Raw genomic sequence first — 27,074 nt, 5'->3', positions numbered from 1 at the left:
ACTCTGACCTCCTCCCTATAGTGTCTGCTAAGGCTGATAGCATTCTGTAGAAAGTAATGTTTTCTTTTGTTTCAACCTCATTGTTTTCATTGCCAAAACTCTTTGCACCTATTCTGTCCTTTAGCCTCTGTTTCTTTAATGGACTTCTGTTTAGGTCTTACGTTTTCTCCAAACAGTGGAAATGAAGCCCTTTTCTTATTTTTTATTCCAGCTTAGTCAATTTACAAATCCCATCTGACAAATTCCTGTCTTTCCCCGAAATACACTGAAGTGTCTACCCTCCCCTGAAGAGCCTCCTGATCTTACCCTGTTTACACTAGTGCTTTTATATTGTCTCTCCCTCTCTTCTTGCCATATTTACTCTTTCATCCCTTTTTTCTACTCCTTTTCTTCAGCTAAAATATTTGTGTTCTTATTCCACTCTGCACCTATTGTGTAAATGTATGCCTTATTAATTTCATGTCTTGATCCTTTGAGTGGACACAAACAGCCTGGATGCTCAAATATTCTTAAGATCTATACAAAGCTATTTTTTTGTTGGTGTTTTAATTTACAGAGACTATGTAGAGCAATTTCCACCTACTCGGGAGGTGTCGAAGATAGTAGATACATACTTGTCTGAAAAGGAGACCCTGGACCACCTTCTACCTAATTCTATTATCATTGGCCCCTTTCAAGTCAGGATAAAGCATATTAGGCATAGTCTGTCTGGTAAACACAAAGCACTTGCTATTGCCATGTTGGACATGCTGGCTAAAACTCTCCATTCACAGGTGCAGAAGGTAAGTTAACTGGTTCAATGGATTATCTGTCTCTGTCTTGTCTTGTCCTTCGACTTTTGAAGTTGCTGTGTTTTTGTGAAATGACCAGAAGGCCACATTAATGAGGATATTTTAAAGATCACACTGGGCTGATTATTTAAAATTGAAATTATCAAGGATATATACAAACTCAACCAAATGACGAATTAAATATATTAAAAAATCACTTGCCTGAAAGATGTAGCTCTTGAGATTAAATTCTTCAAGAACTTGCCATTTTACAAAAGTATGTTGGTGGATTGAAAAGATCTGTCTAGTACTCAACTGAAAGTCTTTCTTCTTCCTCTGAGGATAACTGGAATATAGGCAACTGCCTCTGCTAGCTGATTGTCTAAATCTGTTATTATCATCATTTTCACTATATACCTGCAGTTCTTCTTCCTCTTTTTTTTTGGCAGTCTCATTCTGTTTGAGCTCCAATGAGATGGATGGGAAAAGAAAAAAACAGAACAAGACTGTGTATTCATCACTTATACCACCTTCAGAATGGGAAGTGGGAGGATCAGGGCAGGTTTCCCAGTTTGTCTATTGGCGGTTGGTGACTTTTTGATGGTCTTTGCTGTGTCCTGCTGCAGATCTGTGAGGTATATGAAACCATCAGCACCAAAATGCATGAGAGACCAAAGAACATTGAGGAGCTGGTTGAGCTGCGGGACTGGCTGAAGGGAGTGCCCGAGCAGCTGGCAGTGCAGGAGGTAGGGCAGGCTCTCCTTTGGACAGGGACATCAGGGGAAGTGAGGAGGAAATTTGTCAATGCAATGTGTGGCATCTTAGAGGCAGAACTCCAGTTTTTTTACTTGCATGTCTTTGCGTGCAATGCCGCAAGATTCCTGGCTTTGTATTTTTATAATTCCTAAGATTCGTATTTTTAAATATACATATCATAAATTTAAATCTCTTTGCAAAACAAAATAGCAGTTAAAAATCTTGCCTAAAATACTTATGTATGCATTTTGCTGCCTTCATGATCCATTCTGCATTTGTGTACTGAATGGCTATCTTCTAAAAATGAATCCTGTTTTCAAGAAAATCTTTCTGTTACCCAGTGCTCAAATTGCTGTTAATATATTTTTTCTAATAGGACATTTTAGCACCGAGTTATTTCAAAGTTATTTGAAGTGTAAGTCTTTTCCCAGCTGAACAAATGGGGAACAAAGGCATCAAGCTGTAAGCTTTCTTGTCCATGCCAATGAGGGAACCTGGAGGATAACGTAAAACACTCAATTTCTGTCCAGCGCTTTATCCACTAGGTCACACTTCTTTTCATTCCCATGGAACAGAGGGTGATGATGGCATGATCATTCAAAGAACAAGGGGTTGTAAATCCATTCCCACTGTTTACATGGCACAGAAGCAGCCCACATAACTTTAAGCTTGTGTGACTAACGCTTTTCAAAGGCACCTCATGAAAATGAGGTGTACTCCAGAGAGTTGGAATCGGCATGGTCTAAAGGTGTCTACTTTTTTTCTCTTTCTCTCACCCTGTGCAGCAACTGATTGAGGAAGTCATGGAAGATTACAAGGTCATGGACGACTTCCTTTACAATCTTACCGAAGAAGATTTCACTGACAAGTGAGCACAAGGCATTTCTCCCACTGTCAAAGTGGGACTGTTCAGCAATTACCATTCTCAGTGCTTCAGGGGCCATGTGTCTATCAAGGGCTCCTGCAGAACTTTTAAGCGTCTCTCAGGCTATATGAGCACTGAATTCTTGAAATGAAGTTTGTAGACAAGAAGTGTGAGTTCATGCTGCCTTCTGGCCTGGGGCAAGGCAAACTGGTAGCTATTAACCTGTTTAACATAGTAAAGCCCTTTTCTCTGGGTGGTTTTTTTTTTTTTGGTTTTTGGGGTTTTTTTTTTTTGAGATACTTGCAAGGTCTCAAAGTGCACAGTTTAGTCTGTGCCTGAAACTAAATGAACACTTCCAAGATAGGAACACTGCCAGGGTTTTCTGAAGACTAGGAAGAAATTTGAACCCTTATTATTGCTGCAATTCTTCTTCAAGCATCTTCCTCTTAGTTTTATTATTCCAATTGTGGTCTGACTATGCCCCAATAGCAGAGTCAGTTCACAAACACAGCTACAGGGCTTCTAAAGCTTGCTCAGCCCAGGAAGCACTTCTCTTATGACATGTACTTGGTCCAGTATGTCTGCAACCTGAGTGAGTCTATGCAGAGTGCTCCTGAAACTAGAAACATGGGGTGCAAGGTGCAAAAACCCCACAGAAGCTGCAGGAAAGCAGCTCAGCCCCAGGCCAGCTTGGAACAGGCATGGCTGTATTCCCACTGCCCAGACCAGCCACAGGCAGGGCTGGTAGGGGATGGCTGCATCCCCAGGTGCTGGGAGGGGTGTGACCTCCTGTGAGTGTAGCGTGCAAACCTTGTACTGGCTGTACATGGTCCAAATGGAGGCAGTAATGGATGGGCTCTGGCTGAGCATGAACCAAGACACCTGTCTTGGCGTGAGCAGACAATTTGTGCAGCCTTTCCTGGATGTACAACGCTCTCCCCAGGGCACTCTGCAGAATCCAGGGCTTCCCTGTATCTGGGTTACGCTGGCCCCTCAGTGCCTGCTTAACAGGAGACTGGCTTTTTCAGTAGCCCTGAAAAGCCATAAGCTGAGACTCTGACCCCATTTTTTTCAGTTCCTTGCAAATACATTCAAAGACAGACATTCCCTCTGGATGCCAACTGTTATTTTGCTGTCTCCTAGCTTTTCAGCAGTGTAGTGGATTTGTTCCTTTTAAAAAGGCCCTCCACTTCTCCCCAGCTCTCTCCAGCTGAATAGCCTAGTCACAAGGACTGCATATCAACAAGACAAGCTGGAAAAAATGTTTTGTTGAAACCACATGTGTTTCTGTTGTTGTAAAGCCTCCTTGTTTGGTGGGATTTGGCTTTCTCATTATGTTATTTTCAGCATTTCAAACATATACTCAAAAAGCTTGTGTCTTTGTATCATGTGAGTGCAGGTGGACTGCCAGTTACTGGCCAGTGAAAATGTCTAAGGACTCAGAGTCCATTCGGCTCCAGCACATAGATGATGAAGAAAGATTTCGCAAAGCGCAGATTTCGGATCAGAAGGCATTTCAAGACAAACTGGAGGAAATGCAGGTATTAAGCCCCTGACAATGAACTGTCCATAGAAGGGCATCTTGAAGCTCTTGTGGTCAGCCAGGAGGGAAACTTTCAGATGAGGTTTTACTCAGATGAGTTTTGAGGTGAATGTGTTGTTAGACCAAATATTAACAAACCCTCGCTTGGTTTTTTTGTTGGCTTTTGATTAAGAGTTTCCTTTCTGTGTGAAAGACAAGACTCTGCAGAAATGCTAATTTTTCATTGAGAAGGTGTTTATACAGTGTTCCAATTCTTGGTGCTCAGGCAACATGGGCACCTCCTTTTTCTTTTTTGTGTACTCAGTTCCCTGCAGAGCATCTCCTGTGATGCGCTGCCATCAAGGGGGAAAATATAGCATTCAGCCATGGAAGTCATCTTGTGGGAAAAGACCCTGAAATAATTGCAGAGTTTTGGAGCTGAAATACCTCTGGTGTCTGCTAAAACAGATTGAAATTTATTTTTTCCTCAGAAACTCTTAAATTCAGGGGAGGAAAGCCGTTTTAGAAAGGTGGAATCACTGACCTAGATTTTCTTGGAAACAGGTTCCCAAAATGATAATACCCCAACACTGGATCAAAAAACCCAAACAAATAAAAAACAAACCCACACAAAATACCAAAGCAAAATCCAAACCAAACAAACAAACCCAAGCCACCGAAACAAAACACAAAATTTATTAGAGAAGCTCTAGATATGTGTTGTTAAACAATTCTTGGAAACAAACTGAGTGACTAGTAGAGCTATCATTTGCACTTCATTGGTTCTGTAGCAAGTATCAGTATAAATTCAGCATCAAATTTGGACACAGACTTATTGTCCCTATTCCTTGGGGATTAACTATTGTCACAAAGAGGACAAGCAGTTGGTCATTACATTTGCAGTTTCCTCCACCTGACCAGTGGTTATTGCTTCTCCTCACCACTTTTATCATGGTCTAAACAGAAGTGAAATTGGTTTGGGGTAGGTGAAATCATGAGCATAAAAATCTTGCCTTTGAATGTAACGAAGAGCACACCAGGAAGTTGTTATCTCTAGAAGCAGCACTCAGCTTCAGAGTCCCAACTTGTGCTTGCCTTTTCTCTTCCAGCTGACTGTAGGTGGATTTTCTGTCCAGTCAGATGTTAACCAAGCCCATGAGCTGGCTGAAGATGCAAGGGATGTCCGGAAAAAGCTGAAGGAGCTTCAGGATTTGGCAGTTCTCTACAACAACAGGGAAAGACTCTTTGGCATCAAAGTTACCGATGTAAGTGTCAGGTCCTGTACGCACAGGACTCTGATCTTTGTTGGGATTTCTAGGTGGTAGGTAGAGCAAATAATGAGACATAGTTTCTCAGGAAGGAATCCTTCATGCTGTTTTGGTTTATGTGGGGAACTGCTCCTCAGTCCTGTAGATTGGCTACACTGCTTCATCGCTCCACTAGGCTGCAGAAGAGCTGATCCCAGGCAAACGTGGAAGGCTGCTCAGTATTTCCACTATTTCTGTGAGAGACTTTGGATGCCCACAGTGAGATCTGAGGGATGTTCATGAGGAGAAATTGGCTGGAGAAGGTCTTGAAGCAGCAGTTAGGATGCATCCATTTCTCTAAGGCTGTTGCTGGAGGTCTATAGGTGTGAATGCGAGTGGTTGCAGAGTGGGTGCTGGCAGCTGGCTGGGCTTGGAGCGTGGTGTTCTCCTAAGGCAACAGTTTATATAGTTGTAAACACTCATTTTGCTTGTAGCTGCTCAGCTGCCAATGAGTCATTGTCATCCACATCCAGCCCAGTCTGGCTGCAGACCAGAAGTGGAGTTCACATGATGATCCTTTCCTATCCATCAGTCTGTGGTTGCTTCTCCTTCCCTGTAAGAGGCTAAGTTTTAATATGATGATGCTGTGTGCTTTCACTGATGGTGTCCATCAAAATCTCCTCATTCTGCAGGAGAACTTTGTAGAGGCAAGTGGAAAGAGTGCTTTCCATGCCATACATACATCGTGCAGGCACAGCTCCACTGGATGTATGTTGGCCTGAATGTGTCAAGCCCAGCTCTGCTGGTTGCTCTCACTTGGAATACACATTGTTGGCCCAGGAGAAGATAGCCTGATATATCCTCTTGAAATACATGTTTTCTCATTGCTTCAGATTCAAAAAGAGTTGGGGTTTTTTTGCCTTTTGACATGTAAGCCGTTGTTTGAAGGTGAATACACTTGTTGTTTACATTGTTTTTAATTTCTTTCTAAAGTACAGTGGGCTGAACAAGATGCTTAAGGACTTCCAGCCATACTATGATCTCTGGACTACAGTGTCAGACTGGATAAAGTGGAATGAGAGCTGGATGAATGATTCTCTCCTTAAAATTGAGGCAGAGGAGCTAGAAAAGAATGTCAATGACTCTGTTAAGACCATGCAGAGGTGTGTGAAGCAGTTCAAGGATTCACCAGGTAGATGCACAGTCTGGGGAAAGGAAGTTGGTGCATATCAGCATTTTGATGTGAGGCATGTCACAGAGTGCTCTAAACAGGAATTATCAGGATGTCACAAATGCTAGCAAAGTTATTTTCCGTTTTTTTTCCTGAAACTATGATGATTCACATCTAGATACTAGTTAGATGCTTGAAGTACCAGCCACCCTATGATGCTGCAGTTAGTATTTAATATATATATATTATTTATATTTATATTTATATTTATATTTATATTTATATCTATATCTATATCTATATTTATATATTTATATTGTGCAATAATCCAGGCTAGTCACAGAGAGTTACTATATAGCCCACTGGCTAGACGTGTGGGTTTAAACCCTCATGCAAGTCAGGCAGCAAGGGAACTTGAATCTGGGTCTTGCAGGTGCTGTTTTCTTGGCCAATCTTATTTTCTTTATTGGCCAATGCATTTAATGGAAAGCCAGAAGAGGTCTTGATTTTGTTATGAATAAAATGAAATTGCAAAATCTGGAAATGATCTCTGCAGTATAATAACAATTTTCCTTCTTGCCTGAATGTGTATGAAGTTTAGATGATTGCACTCAGCCCTTGCAATTCACATGAAGGTCTTTTGACCATTTCTCCTAATAAAGCTGAAATTGAGACTTCAGTTGTAGCTTAACTTGCCATTCCCTGGTTCTCAGAGATGTGTTGGTCATTCTTTAGAGCTAATTCTAAATCTCCTGCCAGATGGCTTAGATTGAAATATATTTTGCTGTGGGTGATTTTTGATTCATCCTTTTTAACTTGAACTTGCTCTTAAACAATGCCATGAATCAGCCCCAATGGAGGAGGTGATGAGTGGATGCATGAGTAACTATGAATCATTATGATAAACAGAAATACTAAGAATACCTGCTTATGTTCGTTGCAATATTCTCTAGTACCTGGATATTTGTTTTGTCCTTTGCATATCCCCAGCAGGGAGCATGAGGTGATCACATATTTGCTGCAAGCACACAGTTCAGCCATGCAGGGTGCAATAAAAGGAGGCACATGCTATAGCCCAGTTTTGGAAAGGAAGCAAGTCCCATGTTCTGTACCTGCCCATTGTTTTACTCACACTAGCACAAGCCAAAAAAAGAAAAGGCAGGATGTGAACAGTGCAGAGACTTTCTAGGATACCCCCAGAAAGAAAAGCCCTTTCCTTCACTTTGTCCTTCCTATGAGGCAGAAGTACTTTTGTCTCTAGCATGGCCAAAGGCTGGCAGGGCCTCTCCTACACAGTTTCCATTTCCAGGCTGGGATCCCAGCCTGGTTCTAGCTCCTTAATGTCCGTCTCCTGTTGAGGGTGAGCTGAGCTGTGCTGTGAGATAACTTAAAATGCAGGTTTGTTAAGAAGTGAATGTCTTGCAATGATGACTGGAACTTCCAAAATATCTACTAGGCAGATGATCATGCTTCGGTTGATATCAAGAAGTTAGATTTGTCTGCCTCTCTTCTTCTGGTGAGCTCTAGCCTAAGGCAGACTTCAGCTTAGCATGGGCTTGCCTGTAACAGGCTTTTGGTAATAGGCATATCTGTTTCTTGGGAGCAGGCTTGAATCCTGGCTTAGTGGCCATGTAGAGAGAGCCTTCATATCCTCCTTACTTCAACCTGCACCTTCCAGTGCTCTCACCTGCTGCTTACCTACCCCATACCATGTGACTACATGCACATCGGGCTTTAGACAGCTTCTAGAAGTTCCTTAAGGAAACTTCCTCACACACTGTTGTTGCTGATTTTCACCCTGTTGTTCTGTTTTTCCCACTGAAAGACTGCCAGAGTGTGGCCATGGAGTTTCGAGACAAGATGGACGATTTCAAGCAGTACGTGCCCTTAATCCAAGGGCTGCGCAATCCTGGGATGAGGAGTCGGCACTGGGAGATGCTGTCAAACCAGGTTAAGGCCGATGTCGAGCTGGAGCCCAGCATGACTTTTGGCCGCTGCTTGGAATTGAACCTGCAGGACCACATGGAGAGTGTTCTCAAAGTAGCTGAGACAGCCAGCAAGGAATACGCCATCGAAAATGTGAGAAGAGAGGACTTGTGTCTCTGCTTGCTTCTCAAATAGGTTTCTGTTGAGCAGGCAGTCATTGCCTTGGGTGATGTTCCTGTTTTCCCAGAGTGTTAGACACATTCTGCAACACAAGTAAAAAGGTTGCTGTCCTTACAGAAGGGAGTGATGGCCACACAATTTCCACACAGTAGAAGAACTAATTCTGTCTTGTGCAGGATTTCAGTTGTGGCATTAACAGCACTGCCTTATGGTTATGTTGATCCACTGCTTGGGTCTCACTCCTCACTGTGGGATTAGTGACTGGTTAAGTTAAAATAAATTGATTGTCTGCACTCTGCCATTCAAATGTTATGTCAGGAGGATTAGCTGTGACTAGAAACAGAGATGGCAAATCCTTTAAACCAGTAAACGTGCAGGGAAACCTTTCTAGCTCTGGAGATTCATAGATTAAATAGTCTTTCAGCTTCAGTTCATCAGTTCAGATGTGATCTAAGATGGTTTTGACCTTCTGGCAGCTCTTGTTCTCTGAAATCTTAGGCAAGTTCCCAATGGATAGTTCCCCTTTTGTCAAAGCTGTCATTAATCATAGTCATTAAAAAGCCCTTTGCTGGCAGCCTCTGTGCATCTAGAACATAAACAGGCCTGGAGGTGAAATTGCCATTTTTTTCCCCTCAAGGTGTTTGTTTCAGCACTGGTGTAGAGGTGTTGAACCTGTGGGCAATGCAGAGGAAATGTGCTGTTGCTGACTGTGTCATGCATAAAATACACAGCTGCAGTTTCCAGTGGAATCCAAGAGTGAAAATCTGTCATTTTCTAGAGAGCAGCATTAAGAGAGCTGTGGAAGCTGGGATAACCATTTGCAGAGGTTGTATCTGAAAATTAAATTGCTTGTCCCTCTGTTCCAGGCACTCAACAAGATAGAGGCTGAATGGAAATCTGTTTCATTCATTGTGGTGCTTTACAAAAACACCAATACCTATATTCTGAAAAGTACCGATGACATTTCTCAGCTCCTAGATGATCATATTGTCCTGGTTCAGAGCATGTCTTTCTCACCCTTCAAGAAACCTTTTGAGGAAAGGATGAACTTGTGGGAAACTAAGCTGAAGATGACACAGGTACTGGTTTTTACCCACACACGTGTGGTGGAGGCAGGCAGCTGGGCTGTTCTGCCATGCTTGGACGTGGACACTGCAGTTGCTGCTGGGAAGTGGGAGGGCAATTATCAAGAGAGTGTCAGTCTTTAGGGAAGAATCGGGCCTGTGAAAGCCCTCTGACTCTAGGAAAGTAATGCAGCCCTTTTGCTGCCTATTGCAACATGTTTTGGTGGGGCCAGAGCTCGCCTATTGCTGTGAGTAGTGTTACTGGTCTCTCTGATCATACTGTACTAAGTGGACCTTACAGATTCTTACAGACCCTGTAAAATCCGTGCTGATCATCCACATCTCAGTGTAGGAAAGCACATGGGAGACTGCTGTTTAAGCAGGATCTGCCAGACTGTGTCAGCACTTGCTCATCAAACCCGGAGCACCTAGCAGGACTCTCACAGCAAATAGCAGTGCTGCAGGAGAAAAGTTCCAAAACTTTTGGAAAGGGGAGTGCTAGGAAGTTGTTAATTATTTGGAAAGGAAATTCCAGCTCCTGAGCTTGTGGGCAGATTTTAGAAGTATGGAAGGTGTAAGTACTGCATCACCTCTTTTTTTCTTTCTTTCTTGTTTTTGTTAAACATGTTCTGGTGCGCAGTTCGAATGGTTTTGTTGAACAGGTTCATAGCATGGTGTCCTGATATGCTTTTCTTGTTTCCCACTAGGATGTCCTAGAGGAGTGGCTGAACTGTCAGCGCTCTTGGCTCTACTTGGAGCCAATCTTTAGCTCAGAGGACATCAAAAGACAGCTCCCAGTGGAAAGCCAGCGCTACAACATCGTGGATAAGGATTGGAGGCGTGTCATGAAGAGTGCTAATGCAAACCCTGAGGTATGTGCCTTGATGAAAGCCAGTGCAGGTATCTCAAACACCTTGGAGCTGTGCTCACACAAGGACTGTGTCTTTGAGTCATTGTTTCAATAATGGTGTGGACATGAGCAGCCCTGTGTTAACTGTGTAGCCTAGCCCAGGGCATTGTGCTGGGTCTCTTCTCTTGGAACTTGGCCTTTTTTTTCTGGTGCCTGAATGGACAGAGCTATTCCCTGTAGTGCCTTCCACCCCACCAGGTTCCTCCTCCTCAACACACAGACTCCCTGCCTCTTAATGACTCTTGTAACCTGCATTGGTTGTAATCCATAAGGTAACTCCTTCAATTCCTCCTCAAGACTGATTCTCTAAGTTTTTTAGAACCATTGTTTTTGCCTATTTTTGTGTCCTGCTGGCAGTGCTCTGCTCTCTTCTGTTCTCCAGTCTCCCCTTCCCAGGACTTCTTCACTGCTTGTATTCCATATTACAAATGTTGGTATTTAGGGGAACCCAGAAATGCTTGTCTCCATAAGGGCTGTTTACCCTCCTTACCCACAAAGCTTACACGTCTCCAGATCCCTGAGAATTCCTGTAAATGAGTCATTTAAATCCCATCAGTAACATCACTGGGCAACCCAATTATCTCCCACATGCTCAGAATACTGATGCTTCCTCTGTTACACATTCTGTTGTAGGTGATTTCTTTGTGCCCTGATCCAGAGCTATTGGAGAAGCTGCAAAATTGTAACAAACTACTTGAACTTGTGCAGAAAGGGCTGAGTGAATATCTGGAGACAAAGAGAGCTGCTTTTCCCAGGTAACCCCGAATTTCACTGGGCTAGATTGCACTCCCTCTTTCAGAAAATATGAAAGGAGAGGCTCACTGCAGTTCATTATGCTAAGAAAGAGCAAAACCACCTAAGCTTAGGATTTATTCATGGTCTGCAAACATAAGCAAAGCTGTGCCTTTCAATGCTGCCATCTCATGGGGAGAAAACAGGCACACACAAATGTGGTGAGTTAAGGGCAGTCTGGTAGCATCGTTGCATATCTGTGCCTCAGGATTTATGTAGAAAGAGTGAGGTAAAATTAAAACCTCTAAGTAACTTTGTCTCTTATTCCCTGAAGGAAGACTTCTATTCTTTGATACTCATTTAAACCCTCTCTGCTTGGAAGTAATTGACTTCTGCAGAGGGAGAAGTCTGTTTCTACAGAAAGAGAGATGGCTGGATGGTGGCTGCTCACCTACACAATTACAAAGAGATCAGTGAGCAGTCAGAAACAGTGTCTTCAGCAAAATGCTTGTTCCCCATCATGCCAGCACTTAGCTCTTGATGCAGCAGTAAACAGAGCCTCTCCTCATACTTCTCTCTGTGTTTGTAGGTTCTACTTCCTTTCAGATGATGAGCTGCTGGAAATACTGTCCCAGACAAAAGACCCCACTGCTGTACAACCTCACCTCCACAAGTGCTTTGAGAACATTGCTCGGGTAGGCAAAGCAAGCACACGAGTGGCTTGGCTCACCTTTGGAAAGCTGTGTTGTGGGAACTTGGAGGTGTTCTGAGGTCTGGAGGAATGTTCACATTCTGCTGTATGGAAATGTCTCCCGGGATCCTGAAACTGTACATAGGCATTGGAAGGTGCTGCCTGTCCTGAAGTGGGATCCCAGCAGCCTCACTTTAGGCATTTCAAAGCCAGGCATCTGCCCATGAACTGGGTACCCTTAGTTGTCTTTCAGACAATGGGGAGGAAATAGGCATATGCAAAGGATGACTCAGAGAAATTCACTTTATATCCATCCTAGGAGGGGAGGACACTCCCTCTGGAGATGTGTGTCCATCTCACCATGAAGGCCAGGAGAAATAGCTCTGACTTAGCTTTCTACTCACAGGCACCTTGTTAGGATGGAATCCCACTCCTGCTGACAGCCCCAGAAGGGACAAGGGCTGAACAAGCCTGAGCTGAATTAAGTTTCTGCCTTCATCCCTACTTAGGAGCTGGAGTTAACCTGGCTATTTTTCCTCTTTGTTATTCCTAATAGACTTCAGACTCCATAGCTAGTCACAGCTCAAACCACCACAATACTCAGACAGTAAAAGCAATCTCCTAGTCATTAGTTTGGAAAAATAGAAAGGAAATTGAACTGGAAACATGGTGCAAAGCCATTGGAGTAAATAAGGGGACTTTCAGTGATATGCTGGGGCACCGGAGAAGCTGTTAAAATTTTACTCTTAAAAGCAGGCACTGTGACATCAAGGGAAATTATTTGAATCTACAGAATTGAGCAGGAGTCAAGGGTCTGAATCCTAGACAGGCAATGAGAAATGTTCATCCTACCTATAATTTGATTTGCTTCACTCAAGTCACACCAGCAATGTGAATCTCTTGTTTTCATACAATCATTTTCCATTATTTGGAGAGGTCATTTTGCACGTCTGTCGCACACTTTATTATCACTACTGGCAACCAAGTTTGGCACCAGGTTCATAATGAGCAAACACTGGTGTAGGCTGGCTGTCCCCTGGGGGCAGGAAGGCAGGGAGGGAAAAGAAATCCTCCACTCATATATCTCCTGTTGTGCTTCTTCCATTAGCTGAAATTCCAGGAAGACCTACAGATCACCCACATGTACTCTGGTGAAGGAGAAGAGGTGAAGCTGTTTTCTCCCATCACTCCCAGTGAGAATGTGGAGGAGTGGCTGGTGGAAGTGGAGAAATCCATGAAGGCCAGTGTTCGGGACAACATAGAAAAATCAATTGGTGTTTATCCAGAGGTAAGAGTTTTATTACAGACTGGCAGGTCTCTGATGTGTTGGTTCCAGGCTTGCCACAGAGGTCACCAGAGGTGGGGCTGATGAACTTGGGATGTATTCTACAAGATATTAAATTCTATTCCACTTTCAAAACACAGCCTTTAATACAGTTGTGTGCTTGTAAGTGCAGAATGGGCAGCTGGGCAAAAAGCTAATGGTCCAGCAGAATGCAAACCCTGCACACTCCCTCACAGCTTTCCTACAGCATAGAGCAACCCTGTATGAATCCATATCTATCATCTCTCCAGACTACTTCCTCTTTGAAAGGATCTTCTGCTTCAGCTCTGATGTCTCATGCATTGTGCTAGGGGCTGGTAAAAGTAATCAAGGCACATGAACTGTTGGTTTCAGTCAGTGCATAGGGGATGCATCTTGGCTCTGGTTTCTGTATAAAAGCTATGCTGGTGTAAAATTGAAATTTCTAATCTAGGTAGGGATAAAGGCTGAAAAATAAAGAGGCCTCAGATGTTACTTTTTCTTATTTAGACTGAAAATTTGAAAGTAGGAAAGTTAGAATAGGCTAGAGGAGGGGAAACATTCTTTTGGGTCTCAGATTCCTGTTCTTCACCTGCTAATGGCTACTTGTAACTGGTTACTGCAAGTGGCATAGTGGAGAGAAGGTACTTGCTGTACCCAGTGCCTGAAGATGACTACTTCACAGCAAGTCAAGGGGAAAGAAAAGGAAAGCCTCTTACACAAGAATTCACTGTTGATTTGTTAATCATGCAGCTCAGAGCAAGAGGACATAGAAATAAATAAATAAATAAATAAATAAATGTCTTAACACCTTTTTTCCCCTTTCTCACACCTAATTTTTTCTATTTTAAGACTCCACGTACCACATGGGTCTTGCAATGGCCTGGCCAAGTGGTCATTGCTGGTTGCCAGATTTTCTGGACAAAGGAAGTGTCTGAAGCTCTGGAGGCTGGAGATTTGTCCAGCAGACTTTACCCACAGCTGAGTGCTCAGGTATGAAAATGGATATAAGGGTGAGATTTTGCCAGATGGAGGCTTTTCAGTCATCAGACCTCAGACAAGTTATAAACACAGCCAGGACAATACTGTTGGGGAAACAGAGACATGGTTTTGCATAGCACTGTTCAAAACAAGTGATAAAACAGGTTGTCTTCTTAATTATTAGGGTATTTGTCATAATAAACCTCAAATAATATACAGGATTGATAATATGATCACCACCTGAACACTATAACAAGGTGAAAGACAACTTCTCCAGGGTTACCCAAGAAGCCAAAGGTGAAGAACTGAAGTGATGGACGGTGGAGGAAGCTGCATCCTTCGTATCGGTTCTGTGCATCTAATCACACCTAATACCTGAGAGTTATTACCTCTGGACTTCATAGTGGCTCTTTCTTTTCACCTGAACATGGTAATGGTTTAGGCAAAACTCAGCTCTGAGCCAGCCCTGAGTAGTATTTGCTTTCTGAGCAATCATTTGTACTTCTGAAAAGAGAAGAGGCAGAAGTTGCCTGAGCACAGCATATGATCTGAGACTTAGCATGCCCTGAGTTTGACTGCATTGTGTTGGTACAGAGTGGATTGCTTCAGGATACTTTCCTTTTGTTCCCCAGCTGGGAGATTTGGTGGCCCTGGTCCGTGGGAGGCTGTCCAAGATGCAGCGAGCGGTGCTCTCAGCTCTTATTGTGATCGAGGTCCATGCCAAGGACGTTGCAGCAAAGCTGGTTGAGGAGAATGTAACAAGCATGAATGACTTTGAGTGGATCTCCCAGCTCAGGTTAGAGAGCACAGCTGTTGAACCTCACCTGGCCTTCCTGGCCAGTCTCCATTGCCCTTACCCATCAGCTGTGTCCATGGCAAATGGAAACAGGAGTATGAGACAGATCTAGTTTTGATGGCATCCTCTTTGGCAATATAAAGTAACCCATGCCATGATGTTTCACTGTGAAAGGCCATGCTCCTGCCCAAGGGGTGCAATGCTTGATCCCAGGTCCTGTGAAAACTCCTGTCCACCCTGTTGTGTTACTTTATCCTTTCTGCTCTCGAGAGGGAAATCCCTTGACATACAGGTCTCCAATCCTGCAGACTGTAGTCTCGTGAGCTGCTGCTTTGTCTGCCAGGCAGTGTTTTATCTTTTATATTATTCTGATGCCATGTTCACTCACCATTAGATACTACTGGACAAGGGGAGACCTGTACATCAGAGCAGTCAATGCTGAGTTTATCTATGGCTATGAGTATCTGGGGAACACTGGCCGTCTGGTTATCACACCCCTCACTGACAGGTGAGACATTTTTTTCTGGGTAACAAATGCACCTTTTTTCTCTTTTGTTTATTTTTTTTTCTTCTGGATGAAGAGGATTAAACCAAGAATCTGACCATGCAGGTCCTACATCTTAATGTATGTAAATAGAATCCATTTGTACAGTAAAGGACTACTTGAGACAAATGCACAGGGGCACACTGGCTTTGGTTGCTACTGTATTCCAAGTGATCAGTGCTCAGACTGATTGCTTTCATTCTCCTAATTCCTAATGTAGTGCTCTCATATAAAATTCCCACCTGATAGCTAAGGAGCTCTTCTAGAAACCAGCTAGTACTCTAGAATATGCAGCAGAAATAATAGTTTTACCCTTTTGTAACTGTCTTTTTTCTGCAGAATGAATTTGTAGCCAGTGGCAGAAGGATTTATCCATGCAGGCCCCCATGAATACTAATCAAGGCCACATAGCTCTAACTCCTTTGCAGAATGCTGCATATCTAAGCAGTTTTGTAGAATAATGAAAGATGGATTCCTCCTTGTCTCCAGCTGTATAGCTCATATGTCTCCATGCTGAAGTCAGTAGTACAGATGCTTTTTTTCATCATCTGGTCTCTTCTTTGTTGTAGGTGTTATCTGACACTTACAGGAGCTCTGCACCTGAAATTTGGAGGAGCACCTGCAGGACCAGCAGGAACAGGCAAAACAGAAACAACAAAAGACCTGGGCAAAGCACTGGCAATCCAAACTGTAGTGTTCAACTGCTCTGACCAACTCGACTTTATGGCAATGGGCAAGTTTTTTAAGGGACTAGCCAGGTACAGTGAAATGCTGAGTGTCATTATTGAGGGATGCTGCACACTGGGAATTGGTGGGTATTTTTCATAGCAGCCCAAAAGAACAAGAAAAGCCCTAGCAAGGGGGTTACTGAGTTCCAGAATGAGCAAGGTAACAAAATTCCAGCCAGAAAGAAGGAATGGTTGATCCAATTATAAAAAAAAAAGAGATAAAAGGAGATCCTTGTTCATTTAAGGCAAAATTGAAATGCTTTGCACTAATCCACAATGCACTAATCCACCTGTGCAAATGTTTGCAGCTTTGGCCTTTATTTTAATATCATCCATGTTGGACTGAGATTCAGCCCACAAGCTGCTTAATCTTAAGAAGAAGAGAATCTGCTGAGGGTATTCAAAATTGAGCAGCCAAGAGAGACTGCTCTAAGCCCTGAGGGATCCTCTCAGAGAGGCTTCTCTCTTCTCTACATTTCAAACAGAGCTGGTCCAATTAGTCTGTTGCACACTGGTGAATCTGAATTAGTTACTCCAACAAAAGCTGATATTCTTTTCTCAGATGTTTTCTTTGTAAGTAATTTAACTTCTTTCTTAAGCTATGCCTTGTGGGAAGATTGCCTTCCTCATATGCATGCTTCTAGCTTTATATATAGTTTTCCAAACTCTGAAAAATGGACTTAAGCATTGTCTAAACTGTATCTGCTGCACTTACAGCTCAGGTACAAACCAGGAATTCAACATGATGCCTCTTTAAAGCTCAAATGTGTAACATGGAGAATTTGTCCCAAGCTCTAGGATCAGATACTGCCATGGGCACTCATCAAATGGGCTGGGATGCACAGTCGGGGTGTCCACTGAACCAGGACACAGTGGCTGTGCCACTGTTTGCCATGGGACATCAGGGCCCTTTTGTGTTCTCTTCTAGTCTCTGTTATGCCTACCTAGTATGTGGATATATAACTTCTAGATCTAGCTGAACTTTTGACTGCAAGTTTGCTCCTGTGTGGTGTCCCTGACTCCCTTCATTCTTCCTTCCTTGCCCAGCTCTGGTGCCTGGGCTTGCTTCGATGAGTTCAACCGCATCGATATCGAGGTGCTGTCTGTGGTGGCCCAGCAAATCACAACCATCCAGAAAGCACAGCAGCAGAGGGTATGTAAGGAACATGTGGATGCAAAGGCAGGCAAAAATATCTCCACTTGAGGTAGTTCAGGCAAGCCCTTGTCCCTGCACACACCTTCAAGCTTCACTTCTCAGGGGCAACTCTTAACAGACATCCTTGAGGAGAGGTTTGAACAATGTCCTAACTATGGCACATCTTATCAGTCTATTACAGTCAACATCCTCAGGGGAATTTTTAACTTCACCTTAGTCTATACTGCCAGAGTTGCCCACACTCTCACAGGCTAAAGTACCTCTCAGCTTGAGCTGTAGTGCCAGCAGACTTTGGTGTGGGAGACATTCTGATACAGATCCACTGAGCTGATCAAAATTGGAGCTGTGATAAAGGCAGTCAGTGTTCTGACATGAGTTGCTCAGCACCAAATTTGTCTAAATGTGTTAACGAAGCTTTGGTGGATTCACAAAAGCCAGTATGTGCAGAAAAATGCATATTCGTGCATTGTAGTTGTGAGTCGTTGGCTTTAATGGAGATTCAGCTGTCAGCCGGTCTAGCAGCCAGCCTCTGCTTTGTTCTCTGGAGGCCCAGAAGGGTTAAGACCTGAATCTCCTTGACTTTGGCTTGGAATTAGAAACTTGCTCTCTGTAAATTCTTCTGCATTACTTTATCCCCCATCTGAAATTACTACCTACACAGCTTTAAAAAGGATTTAGGTTTCTCTTTGCCCTCTTTGCCATGAGTTAATTCAAGTCTGATCTCTAGTGCAAAATAAATGGAAAGACGTTTGTTTACAGCTGAAGGGATAGAAGTCCGTTCAAGAGTTTAAAGAAAAAAAAAAAAGAAAATTTAACCTATCAGTAAATCTTCCACAAGCCCAGTCTTTTAAACAGGGAAAAATATTGCTGGTAATACTGGGTTCCTGCAGTGGGACCAGATTGAGTCACTACTGTTGTGGGCAGCTCTGTGTGTGTTTGTGCTTTATAATTTAACAACTAAAAGCTATTGTTCTCCTCTTGGAAGATTCTGCTACATTATTAAGTTTGCAGGCCAGGCTCTGTTCTTCGAGGATGATCATATTTTTAATTTTCCAGGTGGAAACCTTCATATTTGAAGGCACAGAGATCCCACTGGTCCCATCCTGTGCAGTCTTCATCACAATGAACCCAGGGTACGCTGGGCGCACTGAACTGCCCGATAACCTGAAGGTAAGGAGGGCAGGCTGCACAGACAGAAAGAAGAGGGGCAATAAAGGTGCTGGGTGCTACCTGGACCCACCAGTGTGTCCATGACAAGAGTTAGGGTGTGATGCTGGTGGAGAGCCTCCAGGATCACTTTGAGATTTGAACCACATGTGTAAGGAAATGGCACTGTTCAGATTGCAGTCTGCCAGGATGCTACAGTGACAGCTGCCAGGCACACTCATGTTGTGTCCTCTAAACAGTCTGGAATGGATACTCAGCCTTTTCAGTTTGCTGGGAAAAAAAGCAAGAAACGACAGTGTTTTGAACATTGTGTTGAATCTGTATGTTCCAGGCTCTCTTTCGTCCTGTGGCTATGATGGTCCCAGATTACTCCATGATTGCTGAGATCTCACTCTACTCCTTTGGGTTTAATGAAGCCAAAGTCCTTGCAAAGAAGATCACCACAACATTCAAACTATTGTCAGAACAGCTCAGCTCCCAGGTAGATGCCTTAATGTCCAAGACTGTTTTTTAAATGTGAGACTTTCTCAGCCTAGGCATGAAGTACCCAGATGGTTTTCTTGGTGCCTTGTCATAGCATATCTCAAAAAGGTCACCTCACCTATTCTTTATCTTCCTTCTTTCTTTCTAATTCTCATTTCTGCTCCTGTGGCTGGACTTGGATTCACCTTAAATCCTATTTAGGATTACAGTGGCAGGACAGTTGAGCCAAACAGCTCTGCCTGCTTTTCCTTCCATCTAGGATTTTTTGTTGTGCACTTATTCTCATCTCTCTCATTCATAGACTGTACAGCTGAGGACTAATTAGCTGTTTGAAGAATACTGAGACTAGAGTTGGATGAAGGAGGAATTGTTCTGAAGGCATAACTCTCTCATATTTCTTTTCTCACCTGCTAACTGAGTGCATGCTTAAGTTTACTTTTTTAGTGGTGCTCCTCTATCTGATGATATTGTTTCCTCTGTGCCTTTTTCAGGACCACTATGACTTTGGGATGAGAGCTGTGAAGACTGTCATCTCAACAGCTGGCAATCTCAAAAGAGAGAATCCTGATATGGATGAGGTAAATGTGCTTGTACTTCACTCTGCCATAGACTTATGGGGCCTCATACAAGAGGAAAGATCTCTGAAGTCCTGAGTTCTCAAATCCTTGCAGGAGCTGATCTGCCTGCGAGCTATTAGGGATGCCAATGTACCCAAATTCCTGCAGGATGACCTCAAGCTCTTCAATGGTATTGTCTCTGATTTATTTCCGAATATCAAAGAAACACCTGTTGATTATGGCATCCTGGAAGAAGCCATCCGCAAATCCTGCCTCCAGGCAAATCTGAAGGATGTTGATGGTGAGGGGAAAGGCTCTCCAAAAGCTCCCTCTGGACCTGGACCTTTAGTCCAGCATGCTGCCCTAGGAAAGAGATGTGTTCTCAGACCCACTCTGCATCATCTTCCTGTACAGGTTTTGTGACTAAATGCATCCAGCTGTATGAGACCACCGTAGTTCGTCATGGCCTGATGCTGGTGGGACCAACAGGTTCTGGGAAGACAAAGGTATGGGTGAGAAAATGTGCTGGCCCCAGCAAAACAACACCTACCTAGTGATGCAGTGGGTTAAGTTTTACAGAAGACCCCTACTGGCATCTAAAGCTCCTCTCAGATAGAAATCACGGCACAAAGATGCTGCCTGTTAGTAATAATTTATAGCCATGGGGAGGTATATTACTAGTTCACTTTTGAGCTGGGAGATTAGACTGAGGCTCATTAGTTCTGCTGCACATTTCTGAGGCTGAGACATACTTTGACCTCTCTAGGTGCTTCAGGCCTCTTGCACAGAAGATCTAACTTTCTCCTGCACTGCATATAGAGTGCTTAATTTCTGTGCTTTTATTTCAGCCAGTTATCTTTGTACTATGATATTACCCTTCACTATGTCTCTTTTCTCACTGCATTTGAATGCAGTTGATGTGAGAGCAAGTGGCTTTGTCGCTCTGGAGCCATGGCAGTTAACTCTCTGGCTGTCCTGCTCTTGCAGAGTTATGAAGTCCTGGCAGCTGCAATGACATCACTGAAAGGTCAGCCTGCAGCCAGTGGTGGGAATTACGAAGCAGTCCGCTACTTTGTACTGAATCCCAAATCCATCACAATGGGCCAGCTTTATGGAGAGTTCAACTTGTTAACGCATGAATGGTAAAGTACAAAACCTTCTTTCCTTTCTTCCAGACAGAAAACACTTTCCTGGTCTTGAGTGTCTTCTCTCCAAGGCTGAGAACCGTTTGGGGTGGTGGCATAAAACCAGAAGCGATCAAGTCCTTATCCCCACCCAGCTACAATAGCCAGTCACGGCGATTTAAGCTGACATCCCTCATTGTGCACTTGGCCCGTCTGCCAGCACATGCCCAGACAGTTCCTGCAGCTCAGCTCACAGCATTAACTGCAGAACAATAATTCAATAGCTTTGGAGCACATGCCCCTGCTCCTAAGATACAGCAGCTTAAAAACACTTGCTTTGCTTCTGAAGAAAAGTGACCTCTGTACTGTGCACTTGAATTGTTCTGTATAAATACTCTGGTATCCTTGAGTGATGAGGAATGACTTTGAGGCATAAAGAGGAATTTCGTTCCTGTTGCCAGGGCTCCTGCTTGCTTACATGTTTTGGAAACAAGAACAAATAGCCTACTTGCCCTCTTTATAGCCAGGTCCTACTGTATATGTTTCCATATGTGACCTGAGGTTGACTTTGCAGCTCACTTTATCCATAAGCTAGGATGTGAGAAGCAGTGTGACTCTCCCTTTGGCCCTGTCAGCCAGCACTTGTCTCAGGGCAAAGCTAAAGACTGTGTTCTGTTAAATGAGGGAAACTAAACATATATAAAACTACCTACCTCTAGGAAAAGTGCAAGCCAGCAAACATTACTGATGCTGTGACCAGAGCTTCCCAGCTTAGAATCTGGTACATATTTACTGAAGGACATTTTATAGGCCCTCCAGTTAAGCTCAACAGTTTATTTATGATGTGACTCTACACGGGCATGTCAATATGACAAAAAAGAAAAATACAGCAGTTGTGTAAAATATATTTACAGACAAATCCATCTGCTTTAATTAGCTGAGCTTTAGAACAGACTGTTTTCCCTTGATCTCAGTAACAATACCCTGGAATTCACTAGTACTATAAAAATAACAAATAATTATTTAATAGCAGGAGTCAAGTCCAGGGTCTGAATGGAAACTCTGCTCAAGGTTTCCATGTACAGATTAAATTATTGCTGTCAACAGCCAGCATTCCTTGTGTCTGCTCTCCTGGTCACCAGCTCCAGCACCACCTGGGTCCACAGGCAGCTGAGGATGGGGAATTTCAGTTATAAAGAGGGTAGGGTCATGCTCTTTAGCCTGGATTTATCCTTTTAACCTTGCGAAGCAGAGAAAAAGAGGCACCTCCAGAGAGCAGATAATCTGCCTGTGACCTGAACTGGATGCTACCAAGGCCTCTTTACTCTTCACTAAGGACAGAGATGTTAAAGGGAAGCTTGACATCTTATAGTTAAATGACATAAATTCCAGATCCTGATGCCCAAAGAAATTGCTTTGTGGTGTTACTCAGGCTGAGATGTGTCTCAGTAAAAAAAAGAATGAGGTGGACCTTTCTGCAGCTCATGGATAAGAGAGACACATGAAGCAGGATAAGATTGCCTTTTGTGGTGGGAACTTTGCCATTTATTTCAGCAAAACCAGAATGGGCCAAGCCCTGCCTTCCTCCTGCCTTTCAGGACAGACGGGATCTTTTCCACACTCATGCGTCGGGGAACCGTGGCCACTGACTCCAACAAGAAGTGGTACATGTTTGATGGGCCAGTGGATGCTTTGTGGATTGAGAACATGAACACTGTACTTGATGACAATAAGAAGCTGTGCCTCAGCTCAGGGGAAATCATCAAGATGACAGATGTAACTAATCCCTCCCACTTTTGCTGCCTGTTGTCTGTACTCCTTCCTCCCTGCACTGAAATATGTATCAAAACTGAGCAGGTCTTTATCCTTTCTTTTCTAATTTCCAGAGCATGACCATGATGTTTGAAGTCCAGGATTTGGCTGTTGCTTCTCCTGCCACAGTCTCCCGCTGTGGCATGGTTTACCTGGAACCCAGCATTTTGGGGCTGGAGCCTTTCATTCAATGCTGGCTGAAAAATATGCCAGATGTCATGCAGCGCTTCGCACAGCAGCTGGCATCTCTCTTCAAGAGATTCCTCCAGGTGAGCTACTGTTCTGTTCCAGCCTTTCCATGTCATCTTGAACATCAACCAGCCCACACTTGTCAAGGCCTGGATCTAAATGCCATTGTGGTAACATTTCCTACCAGCATAATATCTATCATGGAAACTTCTCTGTGAATTTTGTGGCTTTAGTAGAGGTTACTCACTGATCTCTGTAGATGTGACTAAGTCTTATTGGTCATTATAGTTGGCTTTATTTCATTTCAAAATTATCTTCTGGACAAAACCATCCCTAGTGCAGTTCCATAGCTTAGAATGGAGTACCTCCAGGGAGAAGGTTGTACAAGCAAGTCTTGTTATTTTTACTCTGCTGATAAGCCATTATTTTAATGAAGAACCTGGAGCTACAAAGGAAGGCTCTAAAGGGAGCAAACCATTTAACAGCAGTGATAGCACAAGATGCACATAAGTGTTGCACAGAACCAAGAGGGAGGCCCAGAGGTTTCTTGGTGTTAAGACTGAACCTAGGGGCTTGTCTTGCTTTTCTCCAGTAAAAATGATGGTACTTGGGATGCAGTTGGAAATGGCAGCATTCTCAGTCATGGTCTCCCTGCTAAACATAACATGATGGAGGTGAACAAGAAGGTAAAACCAAAGACAGCTGTGCTGCATGGTGACACTGAGCTGTCCCTGCCTGTCTTTCCAGGAGGCCATCGACTTTTTACGAAGCTCTGTGAAGGAGATAATTGCTTCTACAGACGGTAACCTCACAATGAGCCTCCTCGTGCTCTTGGAATGTTTGTATCAGCCTTTCATTCCCATTAAGGTAGATTTTGCTACCTCTGTCACTGTTACTTGTGTCTGTAACTCCTAAGGACGCTAAGTCATGGAAAGGGTTAGTCACCAGAGAACAAGATGCTGGTGCAGAAAGGTCATTCTGTAACTCATCTATGTGGCAGAAGGTAATGCAGCATCCAGCAAATCACAGGTAAACCTGGAAGGATTATGCTCTGTCGGCTGAAGGAATACAAGATAAGCTCCATGCCTACCAGGCTGGAGGGCAGAGGTTCACTTTTATTTATAGCAGAGGGAATTGGAGAATGAGGGGAAAGCAGAGATCAGGGCTGAGCAGTGATGCACTTCAGATTGCAGGTCCTTTGAGAATTGGTATTGAAGAAGGCTGGACAATTTTCAAATTAAAAACCTAAGACTAAATTCTTCTCCCATCTCCTTTTGAGTGACGTTAGTTCAGCAAAGGGAGTCTCTCAAGTACACCAATGAAACTACAAATTTTAATCCACATAATATATTAACAAGGCCTGTGAAAAACTGGCTAGAAAAAAATACATAGAAGCTGAATAGAATTATGAGCAAATTAAGAAGAGTCTGGGGTTTGTGTGCTGAGAATTTTTCTTCTGCTTGTCTCTGGTTCGAAGGGATTTAAGACAATTCCCCGAGAGAAGATTGCTCGTATGGGAGAGCTGATTGAACCTTGGTTTATATTTGCCTTGATCTGGAGTGTGGGTGCTACTGGAGATTCCCTAGGTCGTGAGGCCTTTAGCTCATGGCTCAGGAAGAAGATGGCAAAGGAAAGGGTGAGTAAAAGAAAAGCAGATCTTCTCTAATTATAATGGAATTAGTAGTGAGGAATGGGGATCAAAACTGAATGCCTGGAGGCTTTGGATGGACTTCCTGTTGGCATCTGGTATGCCACTCTCTCAAGGGGACTCCTGGAGCTGGAAGTTCTGGGAGAGACCTGAGCCCCCTGGCCTGATAGTAAAGTCTTCCTTGAAGTAGTGCATATCCTCCTGTGAATTCAGCTGAGTGGCAGCCAGGTTCACCACAGCTTTATTCTCACAGGTCCGGTTACTCTTCCCAGAAGAAGGACTGGTTTATGACTATAAACTGGATGATGCTGGGCTTAGCAGTACTGAAGAAGATCTGGATGAAGAAGTCCCCAGAGAGGTAAAATATTTAATTTTTAATTCCAAGCTGGGTAATTTAGGAGGAGGGACCAGGAAGCAACATAGTCCTACAGGATTTGGAAGGATTTTCTCATCAAGGGCAAAGAAGAAAGGACTATAGAAAGCAAACAGGAATGTTTAAATCAAAATTAACCTTTTCATTGAATCAAGAAGCAGTTTCTTGCCTTCAGAGCTGTGAACCAGATTTTTCAAAGCTGAGCCAAGAGCTGGTCAGTTGATTCCTGTGTGTCTCTGTCAGTGCTCAGAAAAGTGAGTGGTGGCACAGGTGTGGCTGCTGGAGGACAGGGAGAAGTCATATGGATAGATCTGTCTGTGTTAGAAAGCAGTGAACAACAGCAGAAGAGCTATGTGCAGCAGAGTCTGGAATAGCAGCACGGCAGATAAATATTCCATCTTTTTCACAAGAGACAGCAGTGTAGGGCATGTCAGGGTCATCTTGACTGACAGTCACCAGACTCTGGGCTAAAAGGAATTTAAAAATGAGGGAAAATGCTTCCCCTTCCTGAAATGAAACAAAGAACCCTACAGGAGTGTCAGGTACTTAACAGAAGGTGCCAGTGTGGGAAGGCCACATGGGGTGGTCAGGAATGTAGATTTTCTCCTGTATTCTCCAGCATAGCCCAGGCAGAAGCTCTATCTCATTTGTATAGTGGCCTCTGGGAGGCTCATATGCAGCTTCAATCTAGCACAAGAGATCCATAGCTTGTACGAGTAGAAAACTTCATGTGCCTCTGAGTGCAACAGGGGTGATGGCATGGAATGGAAAGACAGGAGCCCAGATAAGCCCTCTTTGGCCCTCTGCCATGGGCAGAATTCCTATTCTTGCAGATATCACAAGTGCTCCAACCTGTTTTGATCCCAGTTCTCAGAAGGGAGGGCAGGTGTGTTGCTGCTGGGGCAATGACCTCTAAGTCTCAGGCTCTGTCCCCCCCCAAAAGTAACGAGTCAAACACTCCCAGCATTTCCATACAGAAAGGTAAGGGTAGCAAGACTCAACAGAAGGGTTGGAAACCTGAATTTCTCATCAGAATTCAAGCTATTACATAGAGAGCAGTGACGGGGAAAATAGCAGAAATAGTTTCCTTTTTCTTAGAAGGGACAGATGCCCCCTCTAAGCAGACTCCAATCTTTCAGGTACACTGGGAGGTGTGGCTGGATGCTACAGCAAAGTTCACCATGGTTCCAGACACCAATTTCTGTGACGTTATTGTGCCCACGATGAACACAGTCCGAATGGCCTATCTGCTGGAGCTGTTGCTCACCAACTATAAGCCAGTACGTGCCCAGCCTTGTTTTTGAATTTTTTATTCAACCTCTTCTTCTCGCAGTGCACTCAGAACTTAACAGCTACCTAATACTATGAGATTATTTCCCACTTCTTCCATGGATTTGTATTTCTCTGCTCCAAATCTGTGCTTAAGCACTAAGAGTTATCCATTCGGTCCCCAGGCACCATGCCAGCACCCCGAAGGGATATCAACACTCAGTTGTTCAATCAAAACGCAGGAATTGCTAGATAGCCCATCACCATCCCTCTTTACCTGTTTCCTACAGTACCACTTTGTACTTCTCTGGTTGGATTTCATCCACACCAAGAGATTTTGGTATTGGGCAGCTAACCTTATTGAAAAAGCAAGTCCAAGAGCCCTCTCCCAGCTTTCAAATGCCTAAAAGAGCAGTAACCTGCATTTCCTCCAGACAGTGTCAGAGTTCTGGGAAACACAGGCTGCTTGCCTATGATTATGCTGCATTGCTGATTGTGCTTCTAGGTTCTTTGCATTGGTCCCACTGGCACAGGGAAGACTCTCACAATTGCGGACAAGCTCTTGAAGAACTTGCCTAACAAATACATCACCCACTTCCTGATGTTTTCAGCACGTACCTCTTCTAACCAAACCCAGGATCTCATCGACAGCAAACTGGATAAGAGGCAAGATTCCTTTCTGTGTGTGCAAAGGCAATATCCCTGAGCTCAGTGTTTCTATCAACTTGGCTATTTAGTTTCATCCCAAGACCTGAAGGTGCCCTGAGCACGTATAGCTGTGGATGACATGTGGGACACACGGCACATCTGAGCTGGGATTGTGAGAGCCAATAATAGCTTGTTATAATGGCAAGAAAGTGAGAAGGATTAGTGAGGGTCGGTAGAAGTTGCTCCAAATCTAGTTATTCCAGAAATACTACATTTCACAGCACAGGTGTTTGCAAATCCTGGTGTGGGATCTTTACAGAAAGTGATGAAGGGAGAAAATGTGACTACCCACCCGCAATCCCACTCCCCACAGTAAACAGCTTCCATTTCACCTCCCTGGTCAGCCACTGGTTTGAAGTTTCCAACATGTTCATGGGCTCAAGCTTTGCTTTTATTTGCACC

General features: G+C 43.7%; 1 protein-coding gene across 1 annotated transcript in view; it reads left to right on the top strand.

Annotated features, from left to right (window-relative positions):
* Positions 1-27,074, top strand: part of DNAH1 (dynein axonemal heavy chain 1) — a 71,988-nt gene that overhangs the window by 17,347 nt on the left and 27,567 nt on the right. Inside the window, exons 14-43 of the mRNA XM_053953839.1 lie at positions 557-782; positions 1,397-1,516; positions 2,312-2,394; positions 3,791-3,932; positions 5,023-5,178; positions 6,154-6,352; positions 8,157-8,410; positions 9,304-9,516; positions 10,209-10,373; positions 11,045-11,166; positions 11,733-11,838; positions 12,943-13,122; positions 13,990-14,130; positions 14,751-14,914; positions 15,309-15,422; positions 16,028-16,216; positions 17,234-17,339; positions 18,399-18,512; positions 18,841-18,990; positions 19,484-19,570; positions 19,664-19,850; positions 19,964-20,055; positions 20,537-20,691; positions 22,272-22,449; positions 22,560-22,754; positions 23,422-23,541; positions 24,152-24,310; positions 24,576-24,680; positions 25,835-25,975; positions 26,470-26,630. Of these exons, the coding sequence (XP_053809814.1) occupies positions 557-782; positions 1,397-1,516; positions 2,312-2,394; positions 3,791-3,932; positions 5,023-5,178; positions 6,154-6,352; positions 8,157-8,410; positions 9,304-9,516; positions 10,209-10,373; positions 11,045-11,166; positions 11,733-11,838; positions 12,943-13,122; positions 13,990-14,130; positions 14,751-14,914; positions 15,309-15,422; positions 16,028-16,216; positions 17,234-17,339; positions 18,399-18,512; positions 18,841-18,990; positions 19,484-19,570; positions 19,664-19,850; positions 19,964-20,055; positions 20,537-20,691; positions 22,272-22,449; positions 22,560-22,754; positions 23,422-23,541; positions 24,152-24,310; positions 24,576-24,680; positions 25,835-25,975; positions 26,470-26,630 (4,524 nt within the window). The remainder of the gene's footprint in view (positions 1-556; positions 783-1,396; positions 1,517-2,311; positions 2,395-3,790; positions 3,933-5,022; positions 5,179-6,153; positions 6,353-8,156; positions 8,411-9,303; positions 9,517-10,208; positions 10,374-11,044; positions 11,167-11,732; positions 11,839-12,942; positions 13,123-13,989; positions 14,131-14,750; positions 14,915-15,308; positions 15,423-16,027; positions 16,217-17,233; positions 17,340-18,398; positions 18,513-18,840; positions 18,991-19,483; positions 19,571-19,663; positions 19,851-19,963; positions 20,056-20,536; positions 20,692-22,271; positions 22,450-22,559; positions 22,755-23,421; positions 23,542-24,151; positions 24,311-24,575; positions 24,681-25,834; positions 25,976-26,469; positions 26,631-27,074) is intronic.

The sequence above is a fragment of the Vidua chalybeata genome, chromosome 12, assembly GCF_026979565.1.
Source record: "Vidua chalybeata isolate OUT-0048 chromosome 12, bVidCha1 merged haplotype, whole genome shotgun sequence".
NCBI classification, from domain to species: Eukaryota; Metazoa; Chordata; class Aves; order Passeriformes; family Viduidae; genus Vidua; species Vidua chalybeata.
Note: the sequence above shows the minus strand (reverse complement) of the source record. Positions and strands in the feature narration are given on the sequence as shown.